Source organism: Budorcas taxicolor, chromosome 1 (assembly GCF_023091745.1).
Source record: "Budorcas taxicolor isolate Tak-1 chromosome 1, Takin1.1, whole genome shotgun sequence".
Classification (NCBI taxonomy): domain Eukaryota; kingdom Metazoa; phylum Chordata; class Mammalia; order Artiodactyla; family Bovidae; genus Budorcas; species Budorcas taxicolor.
The window spans coordinates 31,592,152-31,612,692 of NC_068910.1; the positions used below are offsets into that span (position 1 = coordinate 31,592,152).

The window sequence follows — 20,541 nt, forward strand, 5'->3', positions numbered from 1 at the left end:
AGGACCACAGCTCCGCTGACGGTTGGCCGAATGGCTCACTAACGGTTGCTCTTTGACAATTATTCATTGTGGGAGGGGCCCAATGCAAAACTGACCAATGGCTGAGCAGGACCACTAACCATCGCTCTTGGACAGTCATTCGCTTGGGGGAGGGGCCCACTGTGGAAGCTGACCAATGAAAGGCACGCAGCAACCGCCAGGTATGCTAAGAGCTTCTGCAGAGCAGAACATGCTCTACTACAGAATCTGAGGTCCAGGATTTATCAAATAAAATTCTCTAGCAATGGAGTTGTTTACCTCTACAAACTTTGCACATTAGTGTCCAAGGGGCTGCAAAGTAAGATTTCATTTCATGGTGAGTGGGAACAATGCAAAAAAAGCAGTGAAAAAAACAAACGCACAAAGAACATCAATGAGAGTAAACCATTTATCGGTTCAATGTTCAGTGTTTCAAAGACATATATTTTCTTTTCTCCCCTACAACCACCTACCTTAAAAAACTGTACCAGAGAAAACGAAGATATAGAATCTGCACGGACAAGCTCTGACTTATAGTGAAGTTTAGTGGACTTTAGATTTTAACTACTTAAAAAAAAATCCAAAATCTTTGACACAGAAAAACAACATCATATTTTATCCTGTGTCATTTTAAAATACACCATGCATTAAAATACTAACACTGAATGCATTAGATGAAGTAATGGAGTGACTTGCTAAAGTCTTATTGTCAATGAGAGGCAGGGCTGGAACATATTTTACAGTGTAAGCTTTTCCACTCCAGTTTATACTGCTGCTGCTGCTGCTAAATCACTTCAGTTGTGTCCGACTCTGTGCGACCCCATAGACAGCAGCCCACCAGGCTCCCCTGTCCCTGGGATTCTCCAGGTAAGAACACTAGAGTGGGTTGCCATTTCCTTCTCCAATGCATGAAAGTGAAAAGTGAAAGTGAAGTTGCTCAGTCGTGTCTGACTCCTAGCAACCCCATGGACTGCAGCCTACCAGGCTCCTCCGTCCATGGGATTTTCCAGGCAAGAGTACTGGAGTGGGGTGCCATTGCCTTCTCTGCCAGCTTATACTAAAGAGTGTAAAATGCTAAACTTTCAGTAGGTCAGAACTACCAGTGCTACTGGTGAGCACAGCCCACTAGAAGGAAATCAGGGCAAAGGCGAAATCTTATATAGCTAAAATGTAGCTAAAAATTTCAATAAACATAGGTTAGAGCTGATTTACAGTTCGGTTGAGGGGGAAAAAAAAAGAAGTGTTCCTTCAACTGGCTCTATGAGGTACCATTCAGTTCAACTGAAATTTACTGTGCTCACAAGGGACTGTAATGGGCACTGAGAGGTGCTTATTCACATGGATTTTAAAATTTTAGAGGAAGAAAGAGATATGCACCTAAATTACTACAATGAGAGGCAGACACAATGTGTGCCCAAGTGATCTCTAAGCCAAGTGCTATGGGAACATCCTTGAGGAAGACAGATAAATTCTTAATCCCTCTTCCTAAAGGAAAAGCCCTCTAAAGGAAAGGTTCCCTCTTCACTCTCCACCCCACACCATATCATGGACAGAGACAACTGCTTGTCTAGGTGGTATATCTGGGAAAACATGCAACCTGGAGCCAGAAGACCTGAGATTATCATAGACATCTCTCTTATAAGATATATGACCTCAAGCAAACCACCTCTGCATGCTGCTACCCAGGGTGTGTCTGCTGTAGGAGCCACCACACTCGAAACTTCCAGTGAAGCTTATGATGAAGGATAGCATGAAGCATTTTTTAGAAAAGTGATGTGCAGAGTCTATAACTTGAAATAAAAACACACGAGCTTCAGTTTTTATGACCTGCAAGTGTGCTCTACAGGACACAAATGTCACAAGGGAAACTAACTATGAAGCACTGAAGCAAAACCTCATGGTAACTGTTGTCCTAACTTCATTAATTCACCATAAGAATGACTTTGCTGCCCATATTCCAGTAAGTTTTTGCCAAAGTAAATGTCTGACTGTAAAAATGGAATGCTAGTCAGAATGTAGCACTTGTCTGGTACTTCAAGTAAAATTTTATACAGTCATTATTAAAAATAAAAAACATCAACTAAAGACTAAGGAAAATGCAGAACTATTTTAATACATAAAAATAAGGCACTAGATTTCACTAACAAATTGTTTGGAAAAGAAATGAGATAGAAAGTGAAAAATTAAGTAAGAAATTAGTTAGGAAAATTATGGACATTCACCATAGTATTACTAATTCAAAGTTCATAATTAAGATGATACTAGAAAGCTCAATTATGCTGTTTGAAAAATTAAGAATGAAATTAGAAAATTTAATTAAAATTCAGTTCTCTTATTTCAAGGGGGAGGGGAAAATAGTTAAAACATAACACACAAAGTGAAAACAACACAGTCTACTTAGAGAAAGGGACGTTACAGTCAAATGGTAAAGTTGAAATTTTCTTTTCCAAAGCAACTTCAAGAGTTCCTGTTGGTTTCTCTCTTCTAATCTGCTCCCTATACATTAACATCTTTTTAAAAATTACTGTCACCACAACAATGACAAGGAGCCTAAGAATGTTATTTGATTTCCTGCAACTTAAAACAAAGGGAAAAACTTTTAAAGCCAAAGAAAGTCCTATTAATCCCCACATCAACTTGAGGGCATTACACTCTTCTACTTCAATGAAATAAGATCTCTCTAGTCAATAAAGAATGCCACAAACAGAGCAAGGAGGCACTCTCAGAAATGGGATCCTAGCATAAACTTCAATGCTCATTACATGCTTATAAAATCCTCACCCTGAAAGAAAAAAGCAAAACCTAAACCCTCACAAATAGACTATTTCAATTTAATTTTATTATGAAAACAACAGGAAATGGCAGCAGGGTATTTGATAAGCTCAATTAGCAGAAGGCTCAAATGAAGTGATGACATACCATTATGACCTCAGGGGTTAAAGATGCAATTTTCCATCTGGTGAAACCTAGATTTCTACTTCGAATGCTGACACCACCTGCTGTATGCTATTAGGCATTATCTTGAGCAGTCCCTAAGCATTTTGCTTATAACAGGTACATCCTCAAGTTTTTTTCTTACGTCACTCTGCCATATAATTGCTTCCCCATGAACAGAAATCAAAAATAAATTCTATATAATGGCTTGTTCAAAACGGGCATTAAAAGCCATCCTAACGCATTCATTTACCATTCACAGTAATAGTAAAAATATTATCATTTATCTTCTAAGTCACAAATGATATTATGCCATTATTTTCTATACACCTAAGAATTATTCCAACCAAAGGCTCTTTTTGTATGTTCTCAATTAACAGCCTCCTACTACTAAAATGGATATTTTGGGCATGTCTGATAAGAATTAGGTCTATAGAACATTCTTAACAAAATGAAAATTCATTGTATTTTTAAACTTGATAAGCTTCCTTGGGTGAGACTGTGGTAAACAATTAAAAAATGTTTTTTTACATACCAAGTTCAAGGAGCTCATTTCTTAGTGTTCAGACCCTTAGATACACTTAATTAGGCTCTGAAAGTTGTTCTTATACTCTGAATAAAGGATTCCATTCGCCAGTGATTAACCAAAGAGGGCACAGTTATTTTCATTAGATCTGATTAGGTCTCTATCCTGTCATGTTACACATTTGCTAGCACACACACTCACATTCAAACTCCCCTATAAATAAACTACAGATACAGGTTCAGATAGACCAGTCTTGCAGTTTCATTGGGAACAGTCAATAGTGTAACAATGAATAGTCACAACTGTTTAACATTTATTTTCCAAGCTATTACTAATTTTTTCTAGAAAACTTCACCTTTCTGTCATCTGCACCTCCTCTCTAAGCAACTTCACCAAGTACCCCATGTTAATCCAGTACTTCTCAAGTATTTGGTAGGTGTACAGGCTTCTCCCCCATTAAAACTAATCCTCCAGGTTATTTTGCTTTCTTCAGTGTTCCAGAAATGGGAGCATGTAGCATAATAACTCAAAACTTACTTGGCTTTCTGAATCCACACACAGTAGTCTGAGATGTAGAGATCATTTAGAATATAAGCTGGGTCATTTTCCTGAAAAATTTTGTGAATGTCCAGTAGACACTTTAAAACTGCACCTTTCCCTAAAAGGAAGTTGAAAAAAAAATTATCCTCAAGAAAAAAGATCTGATTTTTTTAACAGAAATTCACATACTGAGGAGTAATACATGTATAGCAGCTCAGAGTTTTAATCATTTTTAAATATTTTTCATATTCTTTTATTGCAGGATATCATATCAATATCATTAACTCCAAACCTCTTTATTTCTTTCCTGAAGAATTATAGAAAAATCTTTATACTCTATTGTTATAGTCGATTAATTACGGTTACCATAAAAACACTGTAAGATATGACAAGATACATTAAATAACAAGGAGAGAAGTTATCGTAAGTAAATGAATATTTAAATGTATCATAGCTTTAATTAGATAATGTTTCTCTAATTCAAGCTTTCAAAATACCATGGAAAATTATATTTTCAAATGTCTCTATTTCTTAAATCAATATTGTTTGTCAAGGAATTACCTAGAACAAACTTAAATTTTTCCACCTTAAAGAACTGAAGAAAACTCAGACTGAAAAATATAATATATCATAACTCTACTTCAAAAACAAACTGACAAAATCACTTGGAAAAAAGGTATCAAGTATCGAAGTCTTGTCCAACTTAATTACTTCTTCCTGTTTGTTCAGTTCCATTCAGTTCAGTTGCTCAGTCGTGTCCAGCTCTTTGCGACCCCATGAACCACGGCATGCCAGGCCTCCCTGGCCATCATCAACTCCAGGAGTTTAATCAAACTCATGTCCATTGAGTCGGTGATACCATCCAACCATCTTATCCTCTGTCATCCCCTTCTCCTCCTGCCCTCTATCTTTCCCAGCATCAGGGTCTTTTCAAATGAGTCAGTTCTTCGCATCAGGTGGCCAAAGCATTGGAGTTTCAGCTTCAGCATCAGTCCTTCCAATGAACATTCAGGACCGATTTCCTTTAGAATGGACTGGTTGGATCTCCTTGCTGTCCAAGGGACTCTCAAGAGTCTTCTCCAACACCACAGTTCAAAAGCATCAATTCTTCTGTGCTCAGCTTTCTTTATAGTCCAACTCTCACAGCCATACATGACTACTGGAAAAACCACAGCTTTGACTAGACGGACCTTTGTTGACAAAGTAATGTCTCTGCTTTTTAATATGCTGTCTAGGTTGGTCATAACTTTTCTTCCAAGGAGCAATTGTCGTTTAATTTCATGGCTGCAGCAACCATCTGCAGTGGTTTTGGAGTTCCAAAAAATAAAAGTCTGTCACTGTTTCCACTGTTTCCCCATCTATTTGCCATGAAGTGATGGGACCCGATGCCATGATCTTAGCTTTCTGAATGTTGAGTTTTAAGCCAACTTTTTCACTCTCCTCTTTCACTTTCATCAGAGGCTCTTTAGTTCTTCTTTGCTTTCTGCCATCAGGGTTATGTCATCTGCATATCTGAGGTTATTGATATTTCTCCCAGCAATCTTGATTCCAGCTTGTGCTTCATCCAGTCCAGCATTTCTCATGATGTACTCTGCATATAAGTTAAATAAGCAGGGTGACAATATACAACCCTGACGTACTCCTTTTCCTGTTTGGAACCAGTCTGTTGTTCCACATCTGGTTCTCACTGTTGCTTCTTGACCTGCATACAGATTTCTCAGGAAGCAGGTCAGGTGGTCTGGTATTCCCATCTCTTTAAGAATTGTCCACAGTTTGTTGTGATCCACACAGTCAAAGGCTTTGGCATAGTCAATAAAGCAGAAATAGATGTTTTTCTGGAACTCTCTTGCTTTTTCGATGATCCAACGGATGTTGGCAATTTGATCTCTGGTTCCTCTGCCTCTTCTAAATCCTGATTGTTAAATGAACCTAATTTTAACCCAAACCCAAACCTACAAAAGGAACCTTTCACAACTCAACAACAACTCTCTAGGTGTTCCAAACTTCAAGATAGTCCCTGAAATTTATCAACTATAAGGCAAATTACTAAATCTACAGTAGTAGCACTTCCTTTGATCTGTGAAATACAGCATTTTCAGTTTAATTGCTTTATTCTTATCTTTATAGTCCTAAAACATGAAAATACTGTCTACTGATTTCGTGAAAACACTGGATGTGCTTTCACTGACATTTCCCACCTGACTTTTAGACATGATAAAAGCATCATGAGCTACCTAATAACACTTCAAGATGCCAAAATTGCAGCCACTAAATTTTTAGCACAATTAACCCTAGAAACTAAGCTTGAAGACAGCAGGGACTTCTATTTTTTTCAGTGGTTAATCCTCAGTACCTAGAACAGAACCCCAGAGCAGCTGATTTTTTATTTAAGTATTTTAATGATGAATGAATGACACAGTAATTGCCTGCTTTGTTGTTGTTTAGTTGCTAAGTCATATCCAACTCTTTTGTGACCCCATGGACTGTAGCCCGCCAGGCTCCTCTGACCATGGGATTTCCCAGGGAAGAATACTGGCGTGGATTACCATTCCTTCTCCAAAGGATCTTCCCCCAGGGATTAAACCTGCATCTCCTGCATTGGCAGGCAGGTTCTTTACCACCAGCCACCAATCACCTGCTTAAACCCTTGCAATTTCGCCAATCACCTAGCCTCACACACCAAGCCCTGATGATTTTTCTCTGGAAGTGCCTTTCAGAGCTACCCTTCCTCCACTACTTCCCAACAACCCATCCTCACTCATCCTAGATTATAAATTCTTCTGCATCCCTCAGGTTGCAGACTCTTTCCTGTCAAGCCCTCTCATACATTTTGATGCACTGTTTTCAAGTGGTTCCCTGCACTTGCTTGCAAGGCTCTATGGACCAGTCTGTGGCTTGATTGATTCCTCACATCTGGAAAGCCTTTACTTTTTCACTCCACCTAGTAGAATCCTAGCCTGCCTTCACAGTTCAGTTCAAGTCTTCCTCCTTCAAGAGGCCTGGACTGACTTCCCCAGGTATCACAGTTACTGACTCAACCCTGCAAAGGAGAGAAGTGGAAAGAAAACACGGTTGATTCTCCCCATAACCTCTCTTGCTCATTTCAAAGAAAGAGAAACTGAGGCTCAAGGACTGTAAGATACAGTGCCCTTGAGAGGAGGATCTAAATTCTGATCATACTGACTCCAGAAGCTACCCACTGTGCTCTGCTACCCATGCGTTCTTGGCCCATTTGGTTATATCACATTTTTATTATTCAATAGTTAAGGGGGTACTAAATTCAAAACAGAGACCATGTCTTTTTCAAAAGTGTTCATGATTTATGTGGCTTCCTTATATGCAAAGGGAAAGAATGTCAACAAACACTTCACTGCTCAATGGGTTAAGAGAAATAAATACTTAGAAGGCCTAAAACTACATTTGGTTAAGTCAAGGTCTTTGTGTCTCATCAAAGTGGCCCAGGGTTACTGTATCTAGTAAGGAGAGTGGATCTCCATCTCCCCACCACCACAGACCTATTTTAATTACAAAGCAGGTAACCTTGAAGGCTAAGTTTGAAGACAGGAGGAAGGAGCCAAATCATAACTCTCAGAACTGATGAAACCAAGTTAGCCATGTTATTCAAACAGGAAAAAATCAAGGGAGAACTAACGAAACTATGAGAATTTTGGGAAACAGTTTAAATTGCAACAGAGAAAAAAATTGTCAGGGCAAGCATATGCCAAGTTCTTACTTTCCCTCCCTCTCTTGTTCCGGGGGTCGGGATGGGGACACGGAGTTTTATGACAACTACTAACTTAAAGGTTTCAAAGTCAACCAAAAAAACATTCACTTGAAGCTTACATAAGCTCCTCTACGGCATGATGCCCCAGAATACTGCCTCTCAATACGACATGCCCTAGTAATACAAGAGAATTAATAGAAAATGCAGGCTTTGGAGCTAGGTTGCCTCAGATGGTAAAGAATCTGCCTGCAGCGCAGGAGACCCAGGTTTAATCCCTGGGACAGGAAGATCCCCTGGAGAAGGGAATGGTAACCCACTCCAGTATTCTTGCCTGGAGAATTCCATGGACAGAGGAGCCTGACGGGCTACAGTCCACAGGATCGCAGTCAGACACAACTGAGCAACTAACACTTTCTTCTTTCTCATAGAAAATAATTCAGTGAGTGAAGAAAAGGGGTAGGTATGCCAGCTTGCAGGGTGGCATATAAAGGAGCAGAGACTTAAAATGGGGTGGGTTCAGGGAACAAAGAAAGAGACCATTTAGATGGAGCGATAGTTCTAGTAAGGAAACAGGGGGAGTAAACAGATGAGTTTGGCAGAAGTGAGACTGTGACAAGGAAGAGAATATGAAGGTGATCAGGCAGGACTGTGGGGACAAGACCTAAAGGTAACTGTGGGCAGTAGTGATAAAAGACCCTACACACCAGAGATTTTTCTGAAAAAGAGTGTGGAATTAAGGTCACATGTTTAATGGGAATTCATTGAAACCATTACCTAATGAAATTATAGGAGCTCTCTTCCACTTACTAGATGGGATGCTGATTCACGAATCACTGAATAAAGCAAATTAAATAATTTGTTTTTAAGAAATTTCCTAGTTTCATTTAACAGACATGCCTAAAGTGAGGCTGCCCCTTGCTAGGGGCCACAGGCAAGTTCAAATCTTCCAGTTATCACAAAATAATAACAATAATGATAGCAATGACCAAAGAAATTAACTTTTAAAATTTAAAGTGAAGTTACACTGTACTTATGTTCTGATCTCTATTTTCTTTCTTTTTTTTTTTAAAAAAAGACAAATATACATGGGAAAAAATCTTAAGCATGAACACACTCATATTTCTATAGTCACTGAACAAATATGTGGGAGTCTGATGTGTGTTGGGCATTGTTTCACACATGGGATTACAGTTGTTTATTTTTCTTTAAATTTTCCCCTATTTTTTTTTAAATATAGTTCATACTTACTTTAATTTTATAGTTCATAACTATGTATAATCTTATTGCAATAAGAGCAAATTCTACAGAGATTCACAGGCCAATCACATTAGGCATTACTAGGACATTCAAAAACTACCTCATATATCGATGTACCTCATATATGGATGCAACTTCACTGATCTTGTAAGTTTGAGGTTTTTTTACAGCTTAAGATTATTTGCTATTTTACATGCAGCAGTATTCTTAAAGGCAACAGAGCCCTGGATATTCTCTTGAAGCAGAACCCACTGAGGGACACCGTGACAACTTGAACTTCTCCCACTGCTCAAGTCTATCATGGCATCTCCATGGACACAGAAATAACTTTCCCCTATTTTCAAAATTCTCCACAATAAACATTTAGTAATTTACCAAAATTCAGATATTCCTGGCTACATAGCTAACCTTTGAAATATTGACGAAGAATGTTAAAATTTTTTAATTCCTATTTCAGTCTTCTTTACCTTGTATTTTTGAACAATAGACAAGCAACATTTAGATCAGGTGATTCTAGAAAATCACATGTGAGGCAGTTTTAGGCATTCTTTCAAAGTTTATGTTTTCATTGTAAGTCTTATTCAAACTATTTTTGCAGTGTGCTATGTGACAAATAAGCTAAAAGGCAACTAGGCTACTGGCAACTGACACTCTAGACCAAAAGTACATTAAAACCATCCTGCCCCCAACAATGTATACTGTTACTCCAAGGACATATTTGATCCCGTGTATTCCTACTAAATCACCATAGGTGACTGCAGCATCATAGCCAAGAAGCTTGGGAAGCATGTACTTTTTTTTCTTCTCTTTTTTACACCTCTTACACTGACTGCTCTTTCTCTCAAGTTGCCAAACACTTATCCAAGAGCTATGAGCAAAGGAAAAAGCTGGTCCATCTTCAGACTGTCACACGACCAGTGGCTAGAAGGGGACTCAATGTACCTGCCTCCTGTGGGGCTGTAGCTAGTCATGGACTAGTTATACAACATATGGAGCTAAAAAATTGTTCAGACCTAAATCCGAAAGAATCATTTCTGCTGCAAGGCACTGCAGATGAGTGACCATTTTCCACCAGTTCACTGCCTGGCCTGGAGCACGAAAAAGCAGGTACCTTGCATAGTAATCACAGTAACTAATTTCATTGCAGTAATACACTAACAGACCTCTCCGAAGAGTAGGGATTCTCTATGCTCGCCTGGTCCTCAGTGAAGCCAACTCTTTCCATGGAGGAAAGACTTTTGACACCAAGATTTCTCTAAGAGTTTTAAATCAGTGAAGGGACTTCAAAACTAGAAATATGGCACATAAATGGACAAGTTCCATGCACGTTTCACTTCTGGGAAAATGACTATCTAATGACAACAGAGAAACACAACACCACCACCAACAAACGCATGATGGTAACAATCAGGTGGGCAGGAAACAGTATTTAACACAGTCTCTGGCTATGCATTCTCCAGCTTTCCTTTAATGGGAATGTAAACTAAGAACAATATGCTTTCCTGTTCTGGACAGATGTGGCATCTCAGGTTAACACATCTTAAACCAGAGACAAGATTGAACTGTTCTAAATTAGAATCCATTGGCTATCTGAGATCCTCCTATTAGCTGACCAGGTTTGACGATAATCATTCAGTGACAGGCCAGCTCATGGTTGAAGGCTCTTAAGAAATGGCTCCCATCTCTAGGAGATTAGAAGAATAGTGGATATTTTTACTGGCTAAAAGCCAGCATAGAAAAAATAATATAAATTGCTAACTCTATACAGTAAGAGCAGAATTTCTTTTCAACTCTTGGTACATTATAGCTATGATATGACTGTGGTTTTCTGGGTATAATTCTGTCCTTTAAAGTTTTGAACCATACATAACAAGAAGCCAAAAAGAGTAAAGGAGAAAGAAATGGTGATTCAAAACATCTGAAGGAAAGCACTGGTTGGCCTTCATTTGTAAGAGCATCTCAAAATAAAACCCAGCATGGCTATCATCTTAAAATGAGTAACTTAGTAGATGCCTGGCTAGAATTCTGGGATTTTGATGAGACCATATTATGAGGAGGGATAATTTATGAATTATCTTTAACATTGATTTTCAGAGATCACTGGGCCATAAAAAGGGATGACAGAAGAACTATATCAAAGTAATCAAAATGAAGAGAATCAAAGTGTGGGAATTTGCTTCAATAGCAGGCCTGTTAGAAAGTAGCATAAAGTCCCTAACAACACAAACATGAGTTAGTTTAACTTTATGAAAGCTTCTCAGTCTATTTAGTATTTTATCTTTAATTTCTTCAGATGCCGTTTAAGCTCTTACACTTTTGAGTTGCAATAAAGAAACACATATTGGAAGCAATGACAGTTGTTATTTCAAGTACAAATTTACAGCCTTAAATCAATTTTTAAATGCCTTTTTGTTATTAAAATTACACATATTATCTGTATAGCCACAAATGAAATCAGCACAAAGCAAACATATACTTTGTAAATGTTCCCTTTGCCTAGAAAGCACAAACCTCAACCCAAATCTAATTTTCCATCAAGTCTCAACATGGGCCATGCTTCCTTAGGAATTGGCTGCCAACTAACTGCCCAACCCTACCCTCCTCCACCCAAGCTAGTTTGGGTTCTTTCAAAATGCCTGTCACACTGTCTGTTAATTAATAGCTACCCACCAAGTACTCTCTATATACCGCATCATTTAACCCTACTAGTTTGGTGCTTTCTTGCTCATTTCATAAAAGAGGAAACTGAGGCTCAGCTGAAGGTGTTAGCCAAGAACACAGCTAGGAAACAACAGCCACGATGAATATAGATATGTCTGCGTCCCAGCCACTACATAATACATAGTGTCACTATTTATCACCTTCTGTGGCAAACCTCTTGATGGCAAAGAACACAGCTTTTCATTTGTCTTCCAGGGTCTAAAACAATGTCTGGCAAATGGTAGGATCCTGTTCAGTAAAGGCAGCTTGCTAATGTAACCCAGAGTACACAAAATTTAAGTTTAAAACCACTTGGTCAGATTGCTCAGTTAACTTGTACTAATTATAACACCTTTGTGATCTGTACCCAAAAGTCAAGGTGTCCTGACAGATGTGTGGTACACAACATGTTTACCTTCCCTTTTTATTTCTATTCCCAACAAGAAAAGGATGTAGCTGTGCCAACTTTCTGGTACCACCACACCATCTGAAGTTCAAATAATGAATTTAACCCAAGGCTGCTTTTTGCCTTTTCTGCTCTAACAATCTCTGCTAGATTCACTGGTTTGAAAGGACAGCCTTGACATTCACTCTATCCTCCTCTTTAAGTCACCTGTCAAAGCCAACAGTTGTGTCAGTGTAGAAATACATGGCCGGATGTCATCAAAATTACATAATGGCAGCATGACTAATTTCCATTTCTTTAGACAGTTAAGAGTGAGGCATCCAAGTTCAAGGTAAAACATTAAAAAAAAAAAATTCACACAGTAAGTATAAAAGTAGACAGGTCAAGAAGCTGAACATGCTTGGAAAAAAATCTCTTAGAACAGCTGCGATCTAGATCTGAATTTTTTAAAAAATCCATAAGCATCTAAAACTTCTTAATTATGCAGATAAAATTGCATTTCAACTATTCTGTCATGAATATGGCATGGATCTCAATGCCTGGTAGCTCAATTTAAAATAAACTCTTTGTATTGCTGCTTTAATTAATATTATACTTCATTTTTCCCAGTAGATATTAGTATGAAAAGCTCTGACTTTTTTTTTTGTAATTAGCTTAGTTTCAAATTGGGAAAACTGGGACTGGACATGCAGTCAGAGAGAAGAAACATACAGGAAGAAAGACAACCGGATTTCTCAAATGGCGTGTAAATGGGAAGAACAAACCCGGTCTGACCAGATTTACAAGTCCCTTTTGGTGACATTAGAAAATTAAGCAGAAAGAGAGGTAAGGCATCTGGGTTTTGTTGTGTTTGGATGTTCTAAGGTTTCTGGTCATAGTCATTTAGAGAATACAGGACCTCTACCTCCTCCCTACACCTCATCTTGGAACCTACAATGGGATGAGACTGAACCTAAAGTGTGATGGAAAGAACAGACACCTGGTACAAGGCGTCGCTGCAGCTGAACATGAGCTTGCTAAGTCGCTTCAGTCGTGTCTGACTCTTTGAGACCCCATGGACATAGCCCGCCAGGCTTCTCTATCCATGAGATTTCCAAGCAAGAATACTAGAGTGGGTTGCCATGTTGTCCTCTAGGGCATCTTCCCAACCCAGGAATCGAACCTGTGTCTCCTGCTGTTCCTGCATTGCAGGAAGAATGGGTCCATCTCATCCCATAGGGGGAGAGAAACATGACAGGATGCCCATCAACACTGGCCACTATTTAGGATGGAAGGCAGCCAAAGACCTTGGCTCACTTGGAAAGGGCTCTCCTCCAACCCCAAATACAGCTGATCTTTGAACAATGACAGGGTTAATCTGGCCTTCGTATCTACAGTTTCACCCATCCACAGATTCAACCAATCATGGACAGTGGGGTGCTACAGTATTTTCTACTGAAGAAAAAATTCACCTGTAAGAGGACCTGAAAGCATCAGTTGCTCAGTCGCGTCTGACTGACTGCAACCCCAAGGACTGTAGCCCACCAAGCTCCTCCGTCCATGGACTTCTCCAGGAAAGAAAACTGTAGTGGGTAGCCATTCCCTTCTTCAGGGGATCTTTCCAACCCAGGGATCAAACCTGGGTCTTCCACACTGCAGACAGATTCTTTACTGTCTGAGCCACCAAGGAAGCCCATAAAAGGACCTGCCCACGTTCAAAGTCAAGTTTGTTCAAGGGTCAACTTCATATGTACTTATAGCAAGGGGAGGCAAATTTTTTCTCTAAAGAGCCAGAGAGTAAATATTTTGCTTTGCAGGCCACATGATCTGTTGCAGCTACTCAACTCTGCCATTATATCACAAAAGCAGCCATAAACAACACCCCAGTGAATGAGGACGACTGTGTTCCAATAAAGCTTCATTTATGGGCACTAAAATTTGAAGTTCATATAATTTACGTGTGTCATGAAATGCTATTTTTGTTTTGAATTTTTTCAACATTTGAAGATGTTAAGATATTATCTTAAGGGACTATTTCTCCTTTGTATATTGTAAATACTTATATTTTGTATTTTTGTCTTATCATTCCTGTTACACAATAAACTCAAGAGCCAAAGCCAAGTCATATATATCCTCATAATTCTTTCCTGATTCTCTTTTAATGTCTTGCACAGAGAAGGGACTTGATTTGTGTCTGTTGAATAAATATCTGCTTGCTTGTTATTTTTCAGTATTAATTTCTATTTAAAGGAATCCTAATTGCAAAAATATAATTCTTCCATGATTTCCAGATAACATACAAGTATTATTCAGTATACTTCATCTGGGCTTCCCTGGTGGCTCAGACAGTAAAGAATCCGCCTGCAATGAGGGAGACCTGGGTTTGATGCCTGAGTTGGGAAGATACCCTGGAGGAGGACATGGCAACCCACTCCAGTATTTTCTCCTAGAGAATCCGATGGACAGAGGAGCCTGGGGGACTACAGTCCATGAGGTCACAAAGTGTCAGACAAAACTGAATGACTAATCACAGCACAGCAAATACTTCATCTAGGTCTCAATATTACCATGCCACAGGACTTTCACTCTTCAGGGTAAATAAAATATTTTCTTTTTGTTCTCCCAAATTTGTCTTAAATATATACATTTTTCTACCTTTATCCTCTTAAAGAAAGTAAGTTTATAGTTACTTCCTTAAAAATTCAGATTAAAAAAAAAATCTCAAAATTGACTTTAGATTTATTAAAGAGGCACTAAACATAGAATTTTTTTAAGCCATAACATCAAACCATGTAACTAACCTCCTGGGGTTCTTTTCCATTGCTCAGATCAGAAACTGTAGAAATTAACAAAAAATCTTATATAAATAGTATAGGAAATACCATGTAGATTTAAATGTAAATACCATGTAGATTTAAATTTAAATACGTAAAAGATCAGCAGTGTATCTTGAGCTATTACCCACCCATAAGATACTTTAAGTGATTTCTTGGGGGGAGCAGAATAACCATAAGATCTTAATCAGTTATGGCAATTAAAAGCAATTTATTATTTGTAAACCATACAGGAAATGCTGCCCCCTAAAGAATATTCTTGGATTAGGAAATGGCAACCCACTCCAGTATTCTTGCCTGGAGAATCCCAGGGACAGAGGAGCCTGGTGGGCTGCCATCTATGGGGTCACACAGAGTCGGACACGACTGAAGCGACTTAGCAGAGAATATTTTAAGAGAACAAAGAATGCTTTATACAAATGTAATCTAGCAATTTCCAGGCAAGCAATCTAAAAAAATTTCAGTGATTAACAATATTTAATGATTAATAAGATACTTAGAGGAAATATATATCTGTGGAGTTGATCAGAATTTTATTTTCTTCCCTTTAATGTTCATGCTCATATACAATACCCTTCCATACAAAAGTATATGTATAAAAAAAAAAAAGTATATGTATAAACCCCAAAATGCTGTGAGGATAAATAATATAGATAGGCAGTAAGAATGTGCCAATTTAAGATTGGGAACACAGATTTAGGCTCTGAGGAAGCGATGGAAGTAAAAGAAGTTTGCTCTGCCTTGTCGAAGAATCCCAGAAGAGCAAGGCAGAAGATCGGCACACGGGGACTTCCCAGGGGAATCCTACACTCTCCTTCGCGCATTCCAGCTGCAGGTCACACTCTCCAGGGCTCCAGAGTCCCTCCTTTCTTAGGCTGGTTGGCATGTAAGGCAGCAGTCAGCAAAAGCAGATACCAACACAGCTTCAAATATCTGGTCTGAATTCCATGCTATTGAAATTGACTGAAAGCGCTACAGTTGTTCCAGTCTTCAAAATGTTTTAACAGTGACAGGGAATTGACTAAGAAAGGAAAAGTTCAAGAACAATTTAGAATGAAGAGAGAAACAGAAAGAAATATCGTCTCCTGACTAGAGAGCAGGAGATTAAGTGATCATATTAGGGAAGCAGAGAAATCAATTCTGAAGACCAGTTGACTCAAGCAAAACTGTCAACTAGTTTTCGAGGCTGTAGGGTAATAGTGAAGAACAGAGAAACCTGGTGTGCTAAACTCCATGGGGTTGCAAACAGTCGGACACGACTTAGCAATGGAACAAGGGCAAATCACAGGGTCAGAGAGCCTATCAATTCCCAAGTTGCACTGATGAAACGGATGCTCATCTATAAACTGTCTCATGCCCCTCACTCACAATATTTAGAATACTTCCCTCCACCCTGCTATGCAATACTACCGGTCCTTCAAGTCCCAATTCAAATCTCTAGTCCTGAATGAAGCTTTCTCTGATCCCTAACGAAACATCACCTCTCCCTGTTTTGAAACCACTCAGTCAGCATTTCCTGTAAGGTGCTTACCACTGTCTACTCTGTCTTTAATGTTTGTGATGGACATCTCAGCTCCCTTATTCATGCAGATGTTCCCCAAATACAGTCCGTGAACCTAATTCAGCTTTCTGCTGTGCTTCATATGGGCACTTTGTACATAATAAATAGCTTTATAGTAGGTACTGACAAAATACCTACTGAATGAAGAAGTTAACAGATGAACACACTAACCAATGAACAAGTACTTTAGAGCAACAGGAAACTGAGGAGGAGCCGAGAATCAGAAGTCAAACAAGGCAGAAGCTCTTCTGCAGGAAATGACATGTTATACGTGACTTAAAGCTCAGCCAGTTTTCCTGGCTTTATATTATCATCCACTGTATTTCTCCTTTGAACTACTTATTACAAAATGTAATTTTTTTAAAACCTGATAGCTGTGTTATTCTAGGACCCCAATAGAATTTTAAGTTCTCCCAGTGCAAGTCATGTCCCACCTGCTTACTCCAAGATCTCCAGACCAGCTCAGCATCTTCGCATAGCAAGTGCTCAACAAATACTTGTTGAATAACCCTCAAAATCATTTCATATAAGGCCCATAAGAAAGAACAATTAAAAGGTCTAATAGTTCTTTTAAATGTCCATAATTGAGAAGCCACAAAAATTAAGTACAGATAACTGTATAAACATTGAAAACTAGTGATTTCATCTTCTAGTTTTCAAGTTAGGATAATTTTTAAAATTCAATAAAAAGAAGCTGGGATCTCTCTGGTAGCCCAGTGGCTAAGACCTCGAGCTCCCAATGCAGGGGACCTGGGTTCAAGTCCTGCTTGGGGAACAAGATCCCACATGCTACAATGCTGCACAATCTAATTAATTAATTAATTATTTTAAAAAAGAAGCATTTGGATACTGGACTAAAGAGAAATGAAATGCTAAAAACAAACTCATCTTCCAGGTTGCATGAGGTCTCAGAGCTCACATAATATACTTGCCATAGTTCTGTTTCTTAACAACCATTTGTCTTAAAGGAAAAGATCAGCCCTAAGCCATTTACTATGGCTCTTTTCTTTCACATGGATTGTGCTATTATATCTATTCACAGAAGAGGTTAGTAAAGCTGTCATTTCAGTCATTTCTGAAAAAATGATTAGCCCAGTAAGACTAATATGTAAGGGCTATTAATTACATGAAATAATGCCCGCTTTTACTTGGTAACAATAACTAATCGCCAGAAGGCTATTTCTTAGGTTATAGTCTGCCCACAGAACTACCAGACATCAGATCTCAAATGTTCACAGAAGGGTAGGTTTCTTGTTAGACCTAAAAACAAAACAGAACCTGAAATAATAACTTCAAACATGCATTTTTACTAGCCAAAAATTTTATATAATGGTCTGAACAAAGTACTATGTTTTCTAAAAAATGGTGAATAAATTTAAATTGAAAACACAGATATATAGGGGTTAAAACTCCAGATTCTTTTTAAAAAATAACTTTTTATAAAGGAAGATCACAACATGTACAAAGAGAAAAAACAGGGTGGAGAACCCCAAGTACTCATTACCCAGCTTCAGCAAGGACCAACTCATGGCCAGACTTGTCTCCTCCATACCCTCCCACTTTCCGCCAACCCACTGTGGATTATTGTAAAGTCAATCCCAGTTTCATAGAATTTCCTTTACTTTAACTATTTCAACACTTCAAAGGGCACAGACTTAAGGGTCAGGCAGACCCAGCATCCAATCCAGGCTCCACCAACTCCTAGCTGAGTGAGCCTGGGAAACTGAACTGAACTTCCCTGAGACTGTCTTCTATCCGTGAGATGGAGACTGACACCCAACTTCTCAGGAAGACAGTGTGGATGTAATGAGGAACTGAGCCGCTGGCACACAGAAAGGAGTCACCAAGGTGCTGTGGCTAGAACGATTACTGTGCTAGCACATTAAGACAGGACTCTCTGTGACTCATTTCCAGTGTGGCTCACAAAGGACAAAATAGATATCAAGTATTTCATATTTTAAGAAGGGATGCTTAACCCTCTGTGCTCAACTCGTAAGACACTAGCCAAAAACTTGGTATGTCACCTCTGGACCAATATTCACCTCCAGGAATTTAAGGGTATCATGGTCCAGAAAATCTCTTCGGATAAGACGGTTGGGGTGCTATGGGATTTCTACCATTATTCATGAGGAAGGGAAAAAGGTGTTCTCCTGAAAGGGGATTTCTAAGGGGGCACCTTGGAGAGCATAAGATACCTGTCCTGGAAATTGTGGGGCACAAAGACTATTGTCTGACCCAAAACTGATAAAAGGCCCCCATGGAGAAGCAGGAAGGAGCAGCCTGTGGCTGAGTAGAGAGTAGCTCTGGAAGCAAGCAAGGCTCCCACAGCAGGGGAAGGGGCCCCTCCCCACTTCTGGCTTCCCAACCTGAGGCAGGCCCAAGCCGGGGAAGGCAAGATTTATATTTTTAATCAAGTTCAAAGGGAACATATTAAGTACTGAAATGAGACTTCTCTTATAATCTAAAGCAATATAAAAAGTTATAGAATATTTATCATATAGGATATATGTGTGTGATGTGATATTTATAGGATATATATTCCATCCATAAGCAATAAAAGAAACACTTCACAGAAAGGGCTTGAAGTGGGAACAGGGAGAAAAAATTAAGTTTTTTCCCTTTTACCCCTTGATGTTTAGCCCTTTCAATCTAACAGTTACATTATATGCTCAATAACCATATAAGAATGTGGAAGAAGAATAAAGAATGCCTTTAGAAAGATGAATGAAACACAGATAGTAGAATAAACAGTAAGTTGTATAAACAATGTATATAATCAAGTACTCAACTAGGTCATTTATAAAAACAATAAAATTTCTTAAGACATACTAGAAAATCACTCTCTTTTAATTCCTTTTTATCATTGATTTTCAGTGAATAATGGCAGCTAAGTGAAACTTCCATGAAGGATTCTTCCTACTCTTCTCAAAAGAATGGAGGAAGAAGTAAAAATTGCTAAAGATACAGGAACAGAGGGGGAAAACATGGGATGATCATGTGCCCCAAGATTATAGATTCAGACAGAGGAATTCCACATGCAAGGCCCGACGTTGAGCACTAAAATAACACTTGAAAGGACAAAGTAGGTTTTCTTCTCTTACAAGAATTTGAGTTATACGTACAGCAACAGTGAGTCTTCCAGGGGTGGGGAAGGTATAGCAGAGAGAATGTAAAATTGAAAACAGCCAAAGGCCCAGAAAAGAATTCTGTGTGAAGTCAGGTAAAGCAAATTCATGGCTCTTTAAAAACTTAGCTCTCAGTCAGTCTGTAGATTCTGATACCAGCCTTCACATAAGATTTGCATTTCTTCTGGGGAAAGAGTTATTTATTACTTTCAACTATGAAAGCACAACACTGACCTTCAGAATAAAAGTGTGATGGCTTTCTTGATTATAAGTAGGCATGAATTCATTCTTGGAAAACGTTAAATGCCAAACCAGCGATACCTGCACTTAAACTATAAGGTGTCTGAACAACTGAGACTTCTCAATGGTATTAATGGCATCCTGGTGTCACCTACCTGTATGAACAAAGGTGTCAACCCTCGTCCAGAGCTTGCCATCCCCATGGTTTAGGGCATGAACTCTAGACAACCTAGCTCTCTGTTTCAGCACTAACTGGCCACAACCCAAACAAGCCACAGAACACACTATGCATGGATCATACAGGGTTGGGATTCATTTTCGGCAGGCTACCTCGGGTCTTCTGTTGCTATCACAACACAGCTGATAAGCCTTTTTCTTGTAGATAGATAATAATCTATTATCTATAATAGGAACTTATAGTCTAAACTTAAGTCTAAATGTTCAATTCCAACCTACTAAAACTGAGGAACTGACTACAGTGTAAGTCAAGGCAATCAAATTTCTTTTTGGTTATGAATCACACAACTGATTACTTTTCAAATAAAAACCCGGAGAACTAGATTATTTAGCAGAATACAATAGCAAGAGGGTGTGTGTGTGTGTGTGTGTGTCTGCGCGTGCATGCTCATGCATGCTCATCCGTGCATGTGCACACGCACATGGGGGTTTTGCAAGTCTTCCATCTCAAAGCCATGAT

The 20,541-nt window shown here is 38.8% G+C and overlaps 1 protein-coding gene across 1 annotated transcript in view; it reads right to left on the reverse strand.

Moving 5' to 3' along the window:
- The window catches only part of SHQ1 (SHQ1, H/ACA ribonucleoprotein assembly factor), a 100,882-nt gene that overhangs the window by 37,959 nt on the left and 42,382 nt on the right, over positions 1-20,541 (reverse strand). Inside the window, exon 10 of the mRNA XM_052641571.1 lies at positions 4,016-4,136. Coding sequence (XP_052497531.1) covers positions 4,016-4,136 — 121 coding nt within the window. The remainder of the gene's footprint in view (positions 1-4,015; positions 4,137-20,541) is intronic.